Source organism: Nylanderia fulva, unplaced genomic scaffold (assembly GCF_048542155.1).
Source record: "Nylanderia fulva isolate GAGA-0341 unplaced genomic scaffold, ASM4854215v1 Scaffold31, whole genome shotgun sequence".
NCBI lineage: Eukaryota > Metazoa > Arthropoda > Insecta > Hymenoptera > Formicidae > Nylanderia > Nylanderia fulva.
Window position 1 is genome coordinate 584,006 of NW_028190379.1, and position 21,250 is coordinate 605,255.

A 21,250-nucleotide genomic window follows, 5' to 3' on the forward strand; every position below is an offset into this window, starting at 1 on the left:
CTTTCACTTTTACTTTTCGCGCCTATTTCTCTGTATGTAAGTTTCGAGATTAATTTATATATGGAACTTAGTGATCTCAAACTAAGAGATACAGTTCCGAATAATTAATTTTTCATGCTTTGGCTCTGTTGGCCGATTTAAAAACATCATATTTATATTCTTAATATAAGAGCCGATAAAAATATTTCTTTCTGACAATTATTTATATATAATTATATATAAAAAATTATTCTCAAGATTTTACAAATTTTCTATGAGACTTGTATTTTGCTCGGACCTTGAAATTTATAAAGCATTATCAGACAATTTATTATTATTATATACTAGATAAGTATTAGATCTTTACAATTTTATGCAGTAGCGCGAGATCATTCTATGTAATCCTATGTTATTAAACTCTTTTTTCCTTAGCGTCTTTATTTATGACAGATGATTAATTATATGTTTATACGAATTATAATATAAATCATCGTTACAAACATCGTAGTTATTGAAATGTAATAGTCACGTATCTAATCTCTTTATGCAATAAAAATGAGCGAGATGATAAATAGAATCATTAAAATTATAAAAAATATTTATGTAGATTGATGCCTATTCGCAACTATGTAATTACACATTTGCAGCGTAAAAAATATACATCATTATAATGTAATATCGATTGATATTGATGTAACAACCGATGCTCAAACGTGAAGTATTTTCAACGAAAATGCTGACGTGATGAGGTATTATTTGATATCTCGCGTAACTTATCAATTGTCAAAGACTTTTATTAACTTTGAATCTGAATAATCTAATCTCATTTTTTACTGTCTAAATGCACAGATATTGAGAATTTTGTTAATCGTGCAATATCTATTTTTTTGCATTCCTAATATAATTTTTCTTGTTTCTTCTTTTCTTTTCGTTCAAAATTATCGCTACAACTCCTGTTTAAATTTCGAAATTACTTTACCTAATGTTTAAGTAAAGAGAATATAATATTGCTTAGATTTTAGATTAGTAGATTAGATTAAGAGTAAGTACGTTAAACATTAAATTAAGATAGCAAAGATGCTTATCATCAATTAAATATAAATTTATCATAAAATTACTAATTTTTCATTATATCTATTTAATCTAATTAATACAATCTAAGTAAGTTTGTATTTCTATTTTTAATACTAAGATGTTGTTGATGTGATAAAATATAACTCCGGTAACCTTGAAGAAGAAAGAAAAAAACAGTAAGAAAAAGATTGTACTAAACATATTTTATGTGAAAAAAGAGAAATACTGCAAGATCTCAAAATCCCTTTAATTAATTAAAGTCTCTTTAATTATATTTAATGTGACACGATAAGCATTAGTAGATTATTCATTAAAAATATTTTCATAACATTGTGAATATCGACGATAGTCTATTATTCTAATACTAATACTCTAATGATCAATATTTATATTTGATTTTTTATGTTTTATTTGACATAAGACTTACATAAGAATACTTGGTATAATGTTAAAAGGCAGAAGTTTTATCAGCATTATAATGTGAAATAATGTGATAGATAATATGATTACAAAAGTCGTGAATATCTTTGTTACAAAAAAACATAATATTAATGTGATATGATTAAATGCTTTTCTTGTAGATAACATTGTCAAAACAAACATGACAAGATACTTTTCTTAATTGTTAGATTTATATCTAATAATAAGACGAGATATCAAATTGTATTTTTATTTGTCTAAAATCATATCATTCAATCCTTCGATAATTCTAATTAACAGATTAAATACGCAGTAAATAAATATTAATGTGACTAATATTAATGATGTAATTATTGTTTTATATTATTAAATATTAGTAATAAATATTAATAATATTAATAATAAATAGATAATAAAATAAAAGGTCGCCAGTAAAAATAAAAAAATAACTAAAATAGAGTCGACCACACTGGCAGTAATATTAATAATAATAAATAATATTAATAAATATTAAAATAAAAATCAAACATTGAACTTGTCTTTCATAATCGCGTGACGAATCGAGTGGAATCTAACCGGTTTTTCTTTTTCATAATAAAGAAGAAATTCTGACAGCTGTATCCACAAGAAAAAAAAAAACACTAAAACGCTGGAGATCAGTCTTTGTCGCTAAATCGAATTTTTGTAGTTATTGTCGTAAAATTGTAAAAAATTATTGGAACTACGCTCTCGACTCATGAATGAGTGTTTATCTAAAAACATCCGCAGATGCAAAGAGTGAGAAGATAACGCGGCTATTACGTATTACACGACCACGTGACTGAGCAATTTGTCAATCACGCGCCATTGCTTATATAACAAGAAAATCTTAAAATTAATTAATGACAGGCTCGTATAAATTAACAAAATTAAACAAATCAAATATAGTAGGCCAACTGAGCGAGCAAAAAATACGATGTAAAAATTTTTTATTAATAGTTAAATAATTAAATTATCATTCCGTTACAGAAAACAATATAAATCGTAAACGTTTCAAATTAAAAAACAATAGACTCTTTTTTTCTCTCTGTCTCGATTTCTGTTTTCTTTCAAAGTATTGTATAAGATTTCAAAGTATAAGAGGACATTTGTTATTCAGACTTCGCAACACACACTTGAATATCGGGAAGAAGGACTTGTTAAAACGATAATCATGATTAAATGTCACATAACTTGGCATCTCAGACCAATCGTCTTGCACATCTATTGGTCAACAGCGAAGAATCGTTTTAATTTTATATTTTAATATTTAACTAACTTTGTATTTTTAACATTTAACTTTGTATTTTAATATTTAACTTTTATGTATTAAAAAAGACTGCACTACAGTCTTTTTCCCTTTCAAGTGTGTGTTGCGAAGTCTGAATAACAAATGTCCTCTTATACTTTGAAATCTTATACAATACTTTGAAAGAAAACAGAAATCGAGACAGAGAGAAAAAAAGAGTCAATTGTTTTTTAATCCGCGATTCGTGATCTGCGATCAATGAAAAATACATTCAAAATCTTCAGAAGACAACATCTTTTCATAACAAACTGAGACAAATTGCATGTGATAAGCCAAAAGTGTGCAGCTATTTCGAGAATAAACATAACAAAATTCCTAATTGTGATGTATATTTTTTTAATGCATTTAAGTTTTATGAAAATGTATGCAACGAATATTTTTTAATAATATTTTTAATAATATTTTTAATATTTTTAATAATATTTTAGTTGGAAGAAGACGACTGTTAATACGTCTACAATAAAGTATATCTCGAATGCTTTAATTCTTTTTTGACATGCGACATTGTAATAATATATTATCCATTAAAGAATGACAACCAACAATATTTATCAACATATACATAATTTTACATAACTTTATGAAATCATTATATAATTTTACAAGTCATCAGCGATATTTACAAGCAAAATCAATTAGTTTATGTTAAGAAATAAATTTTTTTTGTAGTAGTTGAATTTTAGATAAAAAATTGAATTTTATAATATATTCTTTAGTAAACGCTTTTAAAAATATGATCCATATCCAAATATATTAATAAATTATTTACTTTATTTACTTAATTATTATAATTGAAGAACTGTTACAATTAATTAAACGCTTTCAAAAATAAATGTATTTGGTTAGTAATGCGCAAATACAAAAAAATACTACGACAAATACAAAAAATAGAAGACTATATATTTTAAACAATTACCAGAAAAAAGTTATTGAAGCACATCTTTCTGAAAAAATCGCATATTGTTAAAAAAATCGAAAATTAACAAAATAAATAAATGAAAAATCTAAAAAACAACTTATTATTTTATTATGTTAATAATAAATGCAAATCAAGTTTTTTCAACTGTGTATTTGAAAAAGTGACGTATAATCTTTAATTAATTTTTATTTTTTTTTTTTATATATCTTTCTTATCAATATATTATAATGTTAATTATATTTATTAATGACATTTGCAATAAAATATGCAATAAAGTAGGAAATAAATAATAGATATTTTTCAACATTTACTACAATTTAACTAATATTATTTTTTTATTAAACAAATGAGATATAAATAGTAAATATAAAAATGAATATAAATAAGTATAATTTCGTTATTAAAAAATGAGTACGTACTGTGGAAAATTGTTCGTATTATTTATCAGCAATATTATCAAAAATAAATAAAAAACTTGAGATATTAAAGTATATTTTAATGATATATATATTGTATGTTTATTCTGAAAAAACTCCAGATGTAATATTAAGATATTGAAGTTTATAATGACATATATTGTATATTTAGAGTTTGCGATTGATGATTACATTGCTTAATAAAATTTAATAAATTAATGTATTAAAAAAGTAACTCCAAATAATTTTAAAAATATATTGCAAAGGATTTAAAAATTAAATCATTTTATGTTTCGCAAGAGTATGTAAAAACACAGAAATAAAATACGCCTGCAAAAAATATAATATATTAATATTGATATATACATATATATATATGTATATGTTATCAAGGATATCATTTTGAAAACATTTTGATTAATGAGCTGAGTAGTGAATAATAAGTAACATTATTAATTAAAACCATTAACATAAACTTTGTAAAAACTTATTGAAAAAGGTTAATAGTGCAGATAAGCAAAAAATTAAATAGATACTTTGAACTCAGCATAAATTCTATATACATTAACTGGATATTTACACATTGAAGTTAATGCGTAGTCGATTCCGAGGAAGAGAAAATTTTCAATTTTTGTATACCACTGCATTTCTTTTGCAATAAATATATATATTATACCAAAAGTTTAATAATAAAATTAATAGAGATAAATATATTATATATATATATATATATATATATATATTATATATTATTTATAAATATATTATTAATTAAAAAAGACAAATACTCAACGTATCATAAATTGATTGAGAATTTAACGATGATATTGTTACAAAATTGAAGAAAAAATCAAATAAATATCTATACTCATTTAATAACTATTCAAAATGTAATTAGTCCAATTAATTGACGCAGCAATTTTATTGTATAGCAGAGTTTGTTATTACGTAAATATAAGTATATAAAAGCATCCGCAGATAAATTAGCAGTTTAATAAAAGAGTTTTTTCTAGAAAGAAGAAGGAGGAGGAGAATGAGGAGTGGACGAAGAAAGCAATGGAAGCGAGGACGGAGGGGCAGGTTTGGGAGGTGGTTAGGAGGGAAAGGGGAAAAGGAAAAGGAGGAATGGGTGAGGGGATTGAGATGGAAGAATGGAACAGATATTTTAGAGATCTATTAGGAGGGGTAGAGTCGAGAATGATAATGGGAGGAAAAAGGACGGAGAAGGAGAGAGGGGAAGATCAGATAGAAAAGGGAGAAATTAGGAGGGCGATAGGTAGGATAAAGGAAAGAAAGGCGGTGGGGGTGGACGGGATTCCGGGAGAAGTGTGGAAATTTGGAGGAGAGGGAATAGAGAAGTGGGTATGGGAGTTGTGCAATAGGATATGGAAGGGGGAGGGATGGATAAGGGAGTGGAGTGAGGGGCTGGTGGTGCCAATCTTGAAGAGGGGTGAGGGAAAGGAGGTTTCGGAGTTCAGGGGGGTAACTCTGACACCGTCTTTATACAAAGTATATGCGACGGTGTTGGCAGAGAGATTGAGGGGAGAGATAGAGGAAAAAGGGATGTTGCCACCGAATCAAACGGGGTTCAGGAAAGGGATGGGAACGGTGGACAATATTTATGTATTAAATTATTTAATAAACAGACAAATAAGTAGGAAAGGAAAGCAAATGGTACTACTGTTTGTGGACCTGAGAGCAGCGTTTGATTCGGTGGACAGAGTGAAGTTGATGGCGGCGTTAAGAGGGAGGGGGGTGAAGGAAGAGACGGTGAGGAGGTGCGAGGAAGTGCTAGGAGAGATAGGGTTCAGAGTTAGAATAGGGGAGGAGGTGGGGGAGAAGTTTTGGACGGGGAGGGGGGTGAGACAGGGATGCCCACTGAGCCCGCTCCTGTTTAACATGTTGATGGCGGACTTGGAGGAGGAAATGGAGAAAGGGAAGTGGGGGGGTGTGAGATTAGGAGAGGGCAAGGTCTATACATTAGCGTACGCGGATGACGTGGTGCTGTTGGCAGAAGATGAGGGGGGGATGAGGTGTATGATGGAGAGGTTAGGGAGATATCTGGAGGGGAAGGGACTGGAACTGAATGAGAAGAAGTCGAAGGTGATGAGATGCAGAAGGGGGGGAGGGAGGTTAAAAAAGGCTAGTTGGTTTTGGAAGGGAAAAAAATTAGAGGAGGTAAAGGAGTACAAGTATTTAGGATATGTGATTCAAAGGAATGGGGGGCAAGAGGGACAGGTAAGGGACAGAATAAAGAGAGGGGCAGCAATTATGGGACAGGTATGGGGAATAGGTAAGAGGAGATTTGGGAATAACTGGGGGAGGAGGTTGTGGCTCTTCGATGCGTTAGTGTGGACGGTTTTAGGATACGGGGTGGAGATATGGGCATGGGAAGAGAGAGAGGGATTGGAAAGGATACAAGAAAGGTATCTGAGATGGATGTTAGGAGTGGATTGGAGAACGCCTGGATATATGGTAAGGGAGGAATTGCAAAGGGAAAAGATAAGGACAAGGATGGGAAGAAGAGCATGGGGATATGAGAGAAGGTTAGAGGAGGGTAAGGGAGGATGGTTGGCGAGAATATGTTTGGGGGAGATTAAAAAAAGGGCAAAAAAAGGAGGGGAATTGTCAGGGTGGGAGAGAGAAAGGAGGGAATTTTTTGAGGGTAAGGGGATGGGATTAAGGGAGATAGAGGAAAGAAGGGAAAAGGGGGAGTTCAGATGGGAAGAAGTTGAGGAATGGGAAGGAAAGGAACAGAAAGAGGAGAGGGTAGGAAAAATGATAAAATCGGAATATAATAAGTGGTACAAACAGATTAAAGGGGAGGGGATTCCGGGCTATTTGAAGAAAGGGTGGGCGGAAGGTAGATGGAGGAGGATGGCAAGGTATAGACTGGGGAATGAAATGAAGGGAAATAGGTATTGGGAAAAGGAGGAGGATAGGAAGTGCAGGATATGTGGGAGAGGGTTAGAGACGTGGGAGCATGTGTGGGAGGAATGTATGGATTGGGGAAGGGAAGAAAGCTGGCAGGAAATGGTAAAGGAGATATTAGGAGAGGAGGGGGAAGGGGAAATATGGTTAAAAAGGTTAGAGGAAGCAAGAGGGAAGGGGGAAGGGGAGAAGGAGAAGGAGGTAAAAGGAGGACAGGGGGATGAGAGAGGGTAGGGATAAGGGGGAGAGAGAGAGGGAGGGAGTGAGTGTGTGAGTGAGTGTGAGAGAGAGAGAGAGGGAGGGAGAGGAAAGGAGTGGAAGAATAACGGTAACCGGAAGCGGAGGTCCAACATAGGCTAAGTAGAATGTAAGATTGCGTAGGTTAAGATAATTTAGAATAAGAAAAGTTAGGGAAAGGCGGACGTGTGTGTGTGTGTAGGTAGGGTAGAAATGCGAGAGAAGATGAGAAAGGCGGAGAAGAGGAGAGGCGTGGCGAAAAACATGTAATTAGATTAAGTTATAGATATAAGTTTAGGCTAAGGAAAAAGGGTAAAGGAAGGAAAGGTTTGGGAACGCTCCTGTAAAAAAAAAAAGCGCCTTGTAATCCCCAATTGGGGCAGCAATAAATATATCTATCTATCTATCTATCTATCTAAAAGAGTTTTTTCAATAACTATTATTCATTGTGAGTTAATAAGTACGTATTGATATTTTCTGTTATAGACCATTTATTATCTTATAAAAGGACAAAATTCTTTTTTTATAACCATATATTCTACGTATTCTACGTGTTGTATGTTAATGTTTGTTGTCATTATTTTACGTGAATTTAATCGTAATTGCATATATCAATTAAAAGTGAAAACCACAATATTTATCAATGACAAAATTTTAAAATTCTGCAATTTTACAAAATAACACCATTATTTTCGAGCAGCGAAACAAACAAAACAGTGTTAAGTTAATATCAAGTTAGTTTATGTTAAACTACATTTTTTATATTTAAACTGGCACAGATAAAAATAGAACTTAAATATATTCTCTAGCACATTTAAAATCTGTAAACAATAATTCGAATATATATGTATTAATTGTTACAAAAATGTTAATGATTCTTTCAATATTACGATTAAATTTATTAAATCAAAACTATTTTGAAATAGTGCGTAGTGTATAAAATATTTTTTATAAGAATGCTATGACAAACATCTTAAAAGACTGTATGAAATATTAAAACATATAAAAAATGTTAAGGTCAACTAGATAAATAATGAGAACTTATTATCCTGTTATTTTGTTTCAATAATAATTGTAAATCAAACTAGCATTTATACATGAGAAAATACCGAAATACTTAATAACACATATTCGTGTTTCCTCCTTCTTCTTTCGGATTTATGATATATAAATATAAAAAGGTTAAATACATTTATTTAGAATAATATATACTAATTTGGTACAAGATGTCCAGTCTGTCACGCAAAACAAGTTTGAATCACATTTAATTACATCTTCAATAAAGGGGTAATTGTTAGTAATTTCAAACAATTACCAGCGGAAAATATTGATTTTTAAACGAACAAGAGTTAACGTAAACAGCTTCATAATGTTGTTATTATTAGTTGCGTGCATAAAATGAGCAATGCCAAATGATAACGGTTCGCCAGTAATATCGCATCAAAAAGAAAATCGAGATATCCGAAGTGTATATATATAACGCCTATGTCGCATCTTAATTTAGTCTGTTAACGCGACTAGTCAAAATCGTAGCCGTTTGCGTAATAACTTCGATTTTTAAGCACCCTATTTGACGGTAAGAACTAATTGTTAAAAGTAAATTGGATAGTGAATTAATGCCAGGAAAATGTATAATTTTCAAATTAATTTATTACAATCCAACCTGACTGGCCAATACAAAAATCTCTTTAACACAACGTTTCGGGCCTAAAAGGCGATGCTTGCTAATTACACCGTGGTTGCTGGGATGTTTTTTTATGTCCTACATGGACATGATTTTAATTGGAAAAAACCGAAAATTTTACATGTTGGAAAACATAGGAAGAAAAGAGAGATTGCTGAGATATTTTTTATCAAAAAATTTAACAACAATATAAATTTGCAAAAGGACACAGAAAATCTAAATCCAATAAATGACTCACTAATACATAGCGTATGATCTGTTTGCTTGTATTTCTAGAAGTTAGTATAATTGTTTTTTATGTTGTCTAATTTACACGTGTCACACACTAATATAAAACATTGTCTTTGCTATTTGACTTTATTACCTTTGGGTCTGTCGTTTCAACATCTTGTTAAGCTAACGTTCATTTCGCGGTTATTACTTTTAACGAAAAAGTTCATTTTGATTTTATTGTGTTTTATTCTTCATTTTTAATTGTTTGTTATATTTGGTTTTCTAATTTTAAATTTATAGTACACTTGATAAGGGCCCGTACCCTAAAGCCGAAACATTGTGTTAAAGAGATTTTTGTATCGGCCAGTCAGGTCGGATTGTAATAAATTAATTTTAATTAATTTGAATTTTATTCATCACTGCATTATAACATTGAAGATATGTGATTTTGTTTTAGAAGATTTAAAAATTTTGAATACTGAAACTTATATAATGTATACACATATAATTTTTATCACAGATATTTATTGCTATTTATTCACAAATATTTATTGCTATAGCTACTAATATAAATTATTTTTATTACGCAGAGCAGTTTTGATAATATTGTTTCAAATTTTTCAGAAAAATTGTATTTAAACAAATTGATGTTTAATAAATTCTTTTATTTAATAAATTCTTTTATATTAAATTTATTTTTATTTAATAAATTCTTTAAAAAATTTTATTTAAAAAATTTTTTTACTCCGCAAACCGATGAATTTAATCTATTCTTTTTCTATTTTTGTAGACAAAGAGAATACATTTTTTTTATAAACACAAGCTGTCAAAATGGCACTTATTACGGCTTATTGGGGCCTGGACGGCTTAATAACTTTGACAACTCTCATCATATCCGCCTACCTTTACATGACTCGCAAATTCAACTATTGGAAGAGACGAGGCGTTTCAGAAATAAATACGCCGACGCCGTTCATGGGCAATTTCACTGAATGCGCGTTGTTAAAGAAATCACCTGGCTATCTCATGAAGGATTTTTACAATCAGGCGAAGGGGCTACCATACATCGGCTTCTACATTTTAGACAAACCCTTTCTCTTGATTCGCGATCGAGAAATCGTCAAGAATGTTTTAGTAAAGGATTTCAATTATTTTGCCGATCGATACGGCTCGCCTGATCCAAATGATCGTTTGGGTTACGCTAATCTCTTCTTCCTAAAAAATCCGGCTTGGAAGATATTAAGAACAAAGTTGACCCCAATCTTTACGTCCGGCAAGTTGAAGAAAATGTTCGAGTTGATGCTTGAATGCGCTACGAATCTAGACACGCATCTAGAATCTTTGAAAGTGGACGGTATGTTCGAAAAAATTTTTCAAATATATATAATGTCGAGATATAAAGAATTTTACGATAAAAATTGCGATAAATAAATTTCGACTTCTCTATTCGTTAAAAAGTGAAAAATTCAAAGTAATATAATAAAATACAAAATATTTTATAATGCACGAAATATTCGTATATTCTTCGATAATCAAATAAATGTTTACATATTTATAAGAAAAATGATAAGATAATCAAGATAACAGAAAGTAATACTACGTATAATATATATCATACCTCTTATATAAAATATTCGTATTTCTTGATTATTTTTATAAATTTTTATATTTTAATATTTGTACACAAAAAATAATCAATAAAATTTAGAACAATTTTATCCAATTAAATTGCACCTGCGGTCTATATACATATATGTATAAATATTTTTTTAATGAAAGCAAATTTCATATTTTTTTCAATAGAGTATATTTTCAATTCTACTCTTAATAAAAATGTTGAATAAATTTTTTGAAATAAAAGTCAAAAAAATATACTCTCGTGTATGAATAATATACATTAATTCACTGAATGTGATTGCAGATGTGAAAAAAGAGATAGACGTGAAAGATTTAACCGCCAAATTCGCCACGGACATGATAGGATGCACCGCGTACGGACTCAATGTAAATTCGTTGAACAATCCGAACGCCGAGTTCCGAAAATACGGTAAAATGATCTTTGACTACGGCTACGTCCGCGGTTTTGAGATGCTCGCGACGTTCTTCTTTCCGAATGTGGTTCGTTTGACCGGTATAAAGACGTTCGGCAAAGAATCTAGCATCTTCTTACGCAATGTCTTTTGGGAGACGATCAATCAACGCGAGGCGTCTGGCGTGAAAAGAAACGATCTTATAGACATCCTGATCGAACTGAAGAAAAGTAACAGGCATGAGAATCTCAAAGGATTCAGTAAGTAAAATATTTTATTATACTACTGAAAAAAATAGGGAACACTTTTTCCATCATAAAAATTATGCTCTTTACTAGAACTCAACGAAAAATTGTGTAGATCCTCAAAATTACTTATTTTTAATACTCTGAATCTCAATAAAGAATTTTCTCCGAAACTTTTACTCTAGTTTTATAAATTACATTTCACTATAAAACGCTTTTTATTTAATTGTTCTCCAATTTTTTTTTACCGAGTTACACAATTTTATGTTTTAAAAGATGATGGCACTTTATAAGAGCATACGAAGTATCATTAATTATATTTAAACGAGCATACGAAGTATTATTAATTATATTTAAACGAGTCCACAAGTTTAAAGTCTATAAAAAAGTACACAAGTTTATAGAGTGGATTTAAATTTTAGAATTTGACGGTGACGATCTAGTAGCGCAAGCAGCCATTTTTTTCACCGGCGGTTTTGAAACCTCTTCGACGACAATGGCCTTTACTTTATACGAACTTGCGGTACAGCCAGATATTCAAAATAGACTCAGAAAAGAAATTGTTAACGCGCTCGATGACGCCAATGGTAACATCACATATGACATGGTACGTAAACGCATGATGATTATACACATTAATGATTATATCATACTATGACATAATAAATTTTATATTTTATTATATTTTATAATTTATTATATTTTATATTTTATTATATATTATATTTTATTATATATTATATTTTATTATATATTATATTTTATTATATTTATATTTTATTATATTTTATATTTTATTATATTTTATATTTTATTATATATTATCTTTTCTTATATTTATATTTTATTAAATTATATTATAATAATTTCTTATGTCAGGTGTTATCGCTACCATATCTAGACATGGTGGTGTCCGAAACATTGAGGCTGTATCCGACGTTACCCTTCTTAGACCGAGTCACGACAGAGACTTATAAAATGCCGGATTCCGATCTGGTACTCGAAAAGGGTACGCCAATTTATATATCGATGCTCGGCAGTCACTTTGATGAGGAATACTTTCCCAACCCGGAGAAGTTCGATCCGGAGCGGTTCAACGAAGAGAACAAACATAATATACCATCGTGCGTCTACTTCCCATTCGGCGAAGGTCCGCACGCATGCATAGGTAAAGCAATAGAATTAATTTTAAAATATAATCAATTAATTTTTCATTATCAGCACATTTTCAGATATATATTTTTTTTACTAAGAATTTTTGTTACCGTAATGTTTCCAATAGGTATACGTTTGGGGTTGTTGCAAACGAAACTTGGGATTATGAAAATTTTGAGCGAATACGAAGTGACACCCTCCAAGAGGACTTTGATACCAATGATAATTAATCCAAAAGCTCCCACAACGACACCATTAAACGGCGGCCTATATCTGAACATCCAGAAAGTCAACAGCGCTAATTGAAATTTGAGAAACGAGTCATTACTTTCAAAGATGTAAACGATTCGACTAATACTCAGGATGCATTTTTTTATCATAAAAGGATGCGACTCGAGGAATGCGTTAAGTATAAAACACGAGATATCAGAATTATTTATTTGAGAACAGAGGAATGTATTTAAAAATATAAAAGCTGCAAGTGTGTGCTGTATATTTTACACTAGTTGTAAGATTCGCCTTCATTATCATTACTCATTAAAATATATGTATTTTAAAAAATAAATATATAAATTTAAGTATATCTTGTCTGTTGTTAATCATAAAACAGAAATTATTTTTTATGTAAGGATTTTCTCAAATGCAATTTTATCATAAAACAATTTTTCCTTTCCTCACCTCAAACTATTATTTATTAAAAATGATTAAAAATATATTGCAAAGGATTTATAAAATCAAAAATTTTTAAGTTTCGCAGGAATGTGTAAGAACACAGAAATAAAATACGTTTGAAAATATGATATTTTAATCTTGATATATACGTATATATATTTTTTTGTCAAGATTATATAAGTTTGAAAACATTTGGTTTAATGAGCTGTCACGCATTATTTATTAAAAAAACTTATTGAAGAATATTCATGATGCGGACACACATTAAATGAATACTTTGAACTAACAATAAGCATGTGAATTCCACATTAACTGCATATATTTATACATTAGAGTTAATTCGTAGTCGGGAAAGGAGTCTCGTCTCTGCATTTCGATTCCGAGGGAGAGAAGCGCTTTTCAATTTTAGTATACCAATGCATTTCTTTTATAATAAATGTATATATTATATCAAAAGTGTAATAATAATAAAATTAATAGAGATAAATATATTATGTATATATTATAATTATTTATAAATATATTATTAAGTATAACAAATATTCAACGTATCATAAATTGATTGAAAATTTAACGATAAAATCGTTGCAATATTAAAGAAAAAATCGAAAAAATACTTCTAAGATGAATAATTATTTAATAGTTATTCAATCAAATTGACGCAGCAATTTTATAGTATAGCAGAGTTCGTTATTACGTAAATGTAAGTATAAAAGCATCCGCAGATAAATTAACAGTTTAGTAAGAGAGTTTGCTTCAATAACTATTATTCGTTGTGAGCTAATAAGTACGTATTGATATATTCTGTTAATAGACCATTTACTATCTTATAAAAGGACAAAATTCTTTTTTTATAACCGTATATTCTATGTATTCTACGTGTTTTATGTTAATGTTTGTTGTCATTATTTTACGTGAATTTAATCGTAATTACATATATCAATTAGAAATAAAAACTACAATATTTATCGATGATTTAAAATTTTGCAATTTTACAAAATAACACCATTATTTGCGAGCAGCGAAACATACAAAACAGTGTTAAATTAATATCAACTTAGTTTATGTTAAATTACATTTTTTTATATTTAAACTGGCACAGATAAAAATAGAACTTAAATATATTCTTTAGAACATTTAAAATCTGTAAACAATAATTTGAATATATATGTATTAATTGTTACAAAAATATTAATAACTCTTTCAATATTACGATTAAATTTATTAAATTAAAACTATTTTAAAATAGTGCGTAGTATATATAATATATTTCTTATAAGAATGTTATGACATAAATTTTAAAATACTGAGTTCCGTGCATATAAGATGAGCTACGCTAAATGATAACGGTTCGCTAGTGATATTGCATAAAAAAAAAAATAGAAATATCCGAAGTATATATATATATACAGAATGTTATAAAAGTACCGGAACAGCAGACTAACTCGAAAAATATGAGTCCTAGATAAAATGCTACGTACTAAGTTTATATGATTTTTTCCTGGCTAAAGTCACAATCAGATAACCAAGAGAAAATCATAAAAACTCAATACTTAACATTTATTTTAGAACTCATATTTTTCGAGTTATTCTGCTGTTCTGGTACTTTTATAACATTCTGTATAAAGTTTATGTCGCATTTAAATTGAGTCTGTCATCGCATCTAGTAAAAATAGTAGCCGTTTGCGTAATAACTTCTAATTTTAAACATCTTATTTGATGTTGAGAACTACTTAGTTGTTAAAAGTAAATTAAATAGTAAACTAATGTCAGGAAAACATGTAATTTTGTTTAGAAGATATTAAATTTTTGAAAACTAAAACTTATATAATGTATATACATATCTAATTTTTATTCATAGATATTTATTGTTTTAGCTATTTATATAAATTATTTTTATTACACATAACAGTTTTAATAATATTGTTCCAAACTTTTGAGAAAAATTGTATTTAACAAAGTTTATATTTAATAAATTTTTTATTTATATTTCATAAATTCTTTATAAAATTTTATTTAAAAATTTATTTACTCCACAAAACGATAAAATATAATCCATTCCTCTTCTATTTTTGTAGACAAAGAGAATACATTTTTTTTATAAACACAAGCTGTCAAAATGGCACTCATTACGGCTTATTGGAGCCTGGACGGCATAATAATTTTGACAACTCTCATCGTATCCGCCTACCTTTACATGACTCGCAAATTCAATTATTGGAAAAAACGAGGCGTTTCGGAAATAAATCCGCCGACGCCGTTCTTGGGCAATTTTACTGAATGCGCGTTGTTAAGAAAATCACCTGGCTATCTCATAAAAGATTTTTACAATCAGGCGAAGGGGCTACCATACATCGGCTTCTACGTTTTAGATAAACCCTTCTTCTTGATTCGCGATCGAGAAGTCGTCAAGAATGTTTTAGTAAAGGATTTCAATTATTTTGATGATCGATACACCTCGGCTGATCCGAATGATCGTTTGGGTTACGCTAATCTCTTCTTCCTAAAAAATCCGGCTTGGAAGATATTAAGAACAAAGTTGACCCCAATCTTTACGTCCGGCAAGTTGAAGAAAATGTTCGAGTTGATGCTTGAATGCGCTAAGAATCTAGACACGCATCTAGAATCTTTGAAAGTGAACGGTATGTTCAAAAAAATTTTTCAAATATATATAATGTCGAGATATAAAGAATTTTACGATAAAAATTGCGATAAATAAATTTCAATTTCTCTATTCGTTAAAAAGTGAACAAAATCAAAGTAATATAATAAAATACAAAATATTTCACTATGCACAAAATATTCGTATATTCTTCGATAATCAAATAAATATTTACATATTTATTAAAAAAATGATAAGATAATCAAGATAACAGAAAGTAATATGATACAATATAAACCATACCTTTTATATAAAATATTCGTATTTCTTGATCATTTTTATAAATTTTTATATTTTAATATTTGTACACAAAAAATAATAAATAAAATTCACAACAATTTTATACAATTTAATTGCACCTGCGGTTTATATACATATACATACATATATATATATATATATATATATATACATTTTTTTTTATTTTTTTATTTTTAATGATCGGAAATCTCATATTTTTTTCAATAGAGTATATTTTCAATTATACTCTTAATAAAAATTTTGAATAAATTGTTTAAAATAAAAGTCAGAAAAATATACTCCTGTGTATAAGTAATATATGTCAATTCACAAAATATAATTGCAGATGTGAAAAAAGAAATAGAAGTAAAAGATTTAAGCGCCAAATTCGCCACGGACATGATAGGATGCACCGCGTACGGACTCGATGTAAATTCGTTGAACAATCCCGATGCCGAGTTCCGGAAAAATGGTAGAAAGATCTTCGAATACGGTTATATCCGCGGTTTCGAGTTACTTGCGTTATTTTTCTTTCCGCATGTGGTTCGTTTGACCGGTATAAAGACGTTCGGCAAAGAATCTAGCATCTTCCTACGCAATGTCTTTTGGGAAGTCATCAATCAACGCATTGCATCTGGCGTGAAGAGAAACGATCTTATAGATGTTCTTATCGAACTGAGAAAAAGTCACAGTCATGAGAATCTTGAAGGATTCGGTAAGTAAAATATTTTATTATACTACTGAAAAAAAAGGAGAACACTTTTTCCATTCTAAAAATTATGCTAATTTCAAACTGCTGTAACCCGGCGAAAAATATCATAGATCTTCAAAATTACTTATGCCCTGAATCTTGATAAATAAATTTTCTCAAAAACTTTTACTCAAGTTTTATAAATTACATTTCACCTATAAAACACTTGTTTTTAAATTTTCCTACACTTTTTTTTCACCGAATTACACAATTTTATGTATAAAAAGATGATGATTCTTTATAAGAGCATACGAAATATCATTAATTATATTCAAGCAAGTAAAAAGGTCCAAAAATTTAAAGAGTAGATTTAAATTTTAGAATTTGACGGTGACGATTTAGTAGCGCAAGCAGCCATTTTTTTCACCGGCGGTTTTGAAACCTCTTCGACAACAATTGCTTTCACTTTATACGAACTTTCGGTACGGCCAGATATTCAAAACAGACTTAGGAAAGAAATCGTTGACGCGCTCAACAAAGCCAATGGTAACATCACATATGACATGGTACGTAAACGCTTATAATGATTATATCATATCATGATATAATATATTTTATATTATATTATATTTAGAATTTATTATATTTTATTAAATTATATATATATATATAGGTGATAATTTTTATTTCAGACGTTATCGCTACCATATCTGGACATGGTGGTGTCCGAAACATTGAGGCTGTATCCGCCGTTATCCTTCTTAGACCGAGTAACAACAAAAACTTATAAGATGCCGAATTCCGATCTGGTACTCGAAAAGGGTACGCCGGTTTATATATCAATGCTCGGCATGCACTATGATTCGGAATACTTTCCCAATCCGGAGAAGTTCGATCCGGAGCGGTTCAACGAAGAGAACAAACGTAATATACCATCGTGCGCCTACTTCCCATTCGGCGAAGGTCCGCACGCATGCATAGGTAAGGCAATCGAATTAATTTTAAAATATAATCAATTAATTTTTTATTATCGGCATATTTTCAGATATATATATTTTTTTACTAAGAATTTTTGTTACCGCAATGTTTCCAATAGGTATACGTTTGGGGTTGTTGCAAACGAAACTTGGGGTTATAAAAATTTTGAGCAAATACGAAGTGACACCCTCGAAGAGGACTTTGATACCAATGGTAATTGATCCAAAAGTTACCGTAACGACACCATTAGGTGGCAAGCTATATCTAAACATCCAGAAAGTCAATAGCGCTAATTGAAATTTGTGAAACGAGTCATTACTTTCAAACTACAATATGTAGACGATTCGACTGATACTCAGGATGCATTTTTTTATCATAAAAGGATGCGACTCGAGGATCGCGTTAAGTATAAAACACGAGATATCAGAATTATTTATTAGAGAATAGAGGAATGTATTTAAAATTATAAAAGCTGGAAGTGTGTGTCGTATATTTTACACTAATTGTAAGATTCGCCTTTATTATCATGACGCATTAAAATTAATGTATTTTAATAACTACATATATAAATTTAAATATATCTTGTCTGTTGTTATTCATAAAACAGAAATGATTATTTTTTTATAAAAGGATTTTCTCAAATGCAATTTTATCAATGAAACATTCTTTCCTTTCTTCACCTCAAAGATCAATAAATGTATGCATACAATATGTATGTATGCATATAAGTTGCTATTTTAAATATGTGTAATATACGAAAATAGGCGGAACAACTAAGAAATAATAATCATCTGTTGTCCATTTTTTATGCAAAAGTTATTTTGTTACAGTAAATTTTTTTGATATATCCATATGTGTACGTGTAGATAATAATTATATCTACAACATAACTGCGTCAATGTTTATCATATTTTATACTATACATACATTTTACAAAAATATTTTTTAATTATCATTTTTTAAATTTTATTTAAAGAAAAATACTTAATTATTTTTAAATTGTACTTGATAAATAATTTTTTATTACATTGTTATATGTACTTTGCGTACGAGATACAATTAAAAATTTGTAATTACGGAAAATTATGCAAAATAATTATATGTGTAAATAAAAAATTGAACTCACAATCGATAAAACAAACAAGTATGTATACTTACTATCAAGTACGTATATATACTTATTATCAGTACATGCTGAAGACAAATAATTAATCGGTCAATTAATAAATGATTTGTCATTGTTGATATATAATATCATAGTCACTTTAATAACTTACATAACAATTTGCTAATCGAATTTCTGTTCCATATACACTATATTTTCGAGGTACACTATCTTTACACTAATTTTTTACTTTGTAATAGTATTCGGGAAATTTACCAATTAATGTGCATTTGTATGCATTTTTTCATATAATAATCTTATTAAATCGGCTACTGAAATTTTCTTAAAACGAGACTCTTTGATTACAAAAACTAGGATAAAATTTATAAAAAGGCGTTTTGCGTGTCCCTCTTTTATATATTCGTATATGTTTTCTATTTTTGAATTAATTAACAAATATAATATAAAAAGACTACGCAAAATGTCTTGTATAAATCTCAATTAAAATATATAAAATAATCCTTTCTGTAAACATTATCTTGAAAAACAAACTTTATATATTTGAACATATCTTTGAAACGGCGAGAGATATAAAACGATTTTACAAAAATTATATGTGACAATGCATTTTGCGAAAATTTCATATTTTTCAAAATATCCGTACTTTTATTATCACTCTGAGAATTATTAAATTTTTATAGAAACAAAAATTAAAATGTTTTAAATTTACACAGTTATATTTAATAAAATTGTTTTTCAAAAAGAAGTTGTTCTTACTTTACGATTTAAAAAATTATTTATGATTATATACTTATAAAAATGATTCATGATTTAATTTTTGTAGAATATTTGTTAGAATATTCTTTATTATTGACTTGTATTTCGCAACAACACAAAGCAAACTATAATTATTGAAAGAATTGATAAAATTACATAAACGGTTGTCTTGTTTTATATTTTTTTATAATACAAGATAATGATAACAATAAGAACGATCAACGTCCATATCTAATTATATAAATCGTTTTATGCAAGTATGTAATAATAAATAATTTTTTTATATAAATATAGTAATGTGTACAAGCACGCCTATTAGTTCAAGTTGTAAATAAAAAATCAGATAATTTTGAATGTTTATGAAAAATTATTGTCTTATGTTAAAGAAAAAATATTGAGGAAAAAATTAATTAATTGATACAGTTATAATTTTGCGTACACATTAATATAAAAGCATTAATTATTTTGTGATTAATTAGTGTTTTATTATAAAAGACGTTTTATCAATTATTTTATATCTAAGATAATATGTCGAGGATTATCATAAATATTGCTTATTGAACTTCCGTGATATTTTGCATAATTTATTCATTATACATATAACGTAGAAAATGCAGAAAATAGGAATTTGTACATAATGTATTTAAATCGAATGATGAAATATATGATTTATATCTAAGATAGTATGTCGAGGATTATCATAAATATTACTTATTGAACTTGCGTGATATTTTGCATAATTTATTTATTATACATATAACGTACAAGATGCAGAAAATAGAAATTTGTAAATAATGCATTCATATACTTGATTAATATAAATATATATATATATATATATGTTTATTTATCAAGATTATATAAGTTTGTAAACATTTTGATTATGAAGCCGTCACACATTATTTATTAAAAAAACTTATTGAAGAATATTTATAATGCGGACACACATTAGATGAATACTTTAAACTAACAATAAGAATGTGAATTCCACATGAACTGCATATTTTTACACATTTAAGTTAATTCGTAGTCGGGAAAAAAGTCTCGTCTCTGCATTTTGATTCCGAAGGAGAAAAGCGCTTATCAATTTTAGTATACCAATGTATTTTTATAATAAATGTATATATTATATCAAAAGTGTAATAATAATAAAATTAATAGAGATAAATATATTATGTATATATTATAATTATTTATAAATATATTATTAAGTATAACAAATATTCAACGTATCATAAATTGATTGAAAATTTAACAATAAAATCGTTGCAATATTAAAGGAAAAATCGAACAAATACTTCTAAGATGAATAATTATTTAATATTGGTAGTAATTCAATCAACCAACTCTGGCTATTTAATAATCTTTATTTAATATTCACGACGTTTAGGCCATGGGTTTCGGCCCTTATCAAGTGCTAAAACACAACTTTCTATATAGAAACTTAATTTCTGATCTTAAAATGTGACATGATATAATGTGAAATAATTAACTA

General features: G+C 28.6%; 2 protein-coding genes across 3 annotated transcripts; both read left to right on the forward strand.

Moving 5' to 3' along the window:
* The first annotated feature begins 8,814 nt into the window (after positions 1–8,814).
* LOC146722467 (cytochrome P450 6k1-like) lies at positions 8,815–13,213 on the forward strand. The gene is made up of 6 exons (XM_085484757.1): positions 8,815–8,879; positions 9,991–10,554; positions 11,122–11,490; positions 11,898–12,082; positions 12,355–12,643; positions 12,758–13,213. Exons 2-6 carry the CDS (start codon positions 10,032–10,034, stop codon positions 12,934–12,936), a joined length of 1,545 nt encoding a protein of 514 aa, XP_085340883.1. The 5' UTR covers positions 8,815–8,879; positions 9,991–10,031; the 3' UTR covers positions 12,937–13,213.
* On the forward strand, positions 8,818–18,515 carry LOC114935949 (cytochrome P450 6k1-like). 2 transcript variants are annotated; one of them, XM_085484756.1, is made up of 6 exons: positions 8,818–8,879; positions 15,381–15,944; positions 16,551–16,919; positions 17,277–17,461; positions 17,588–17,876; positions 17,992–18,515. In XM_085484756.1, the coding sequence occupies exons 2-6, from the start codon at positions 15,422–15,424 to the stop codon at positions 18,168–18,170; spliced, it is 1,545 nt and encodes a 514-aa protein (XP_085340882.1). In that variant the 5' UTR covers positions 8,818–8,879; positions 15,381–15,421; the 3' UTR covers positions 18,171–18,515. The 2 variants fall into 2 exon arrangements, with proteins under 2 accessions (XP_085340882.1, XP_085340881.1); XM_085484755.1 differs by lacking the exon at positions 8,818–8,879 and adding an exon at positions 14,006–14,089.
* The last annotated feature ends 2,735 nt before the right edge of the window (positions 18,516–21,250 follow it).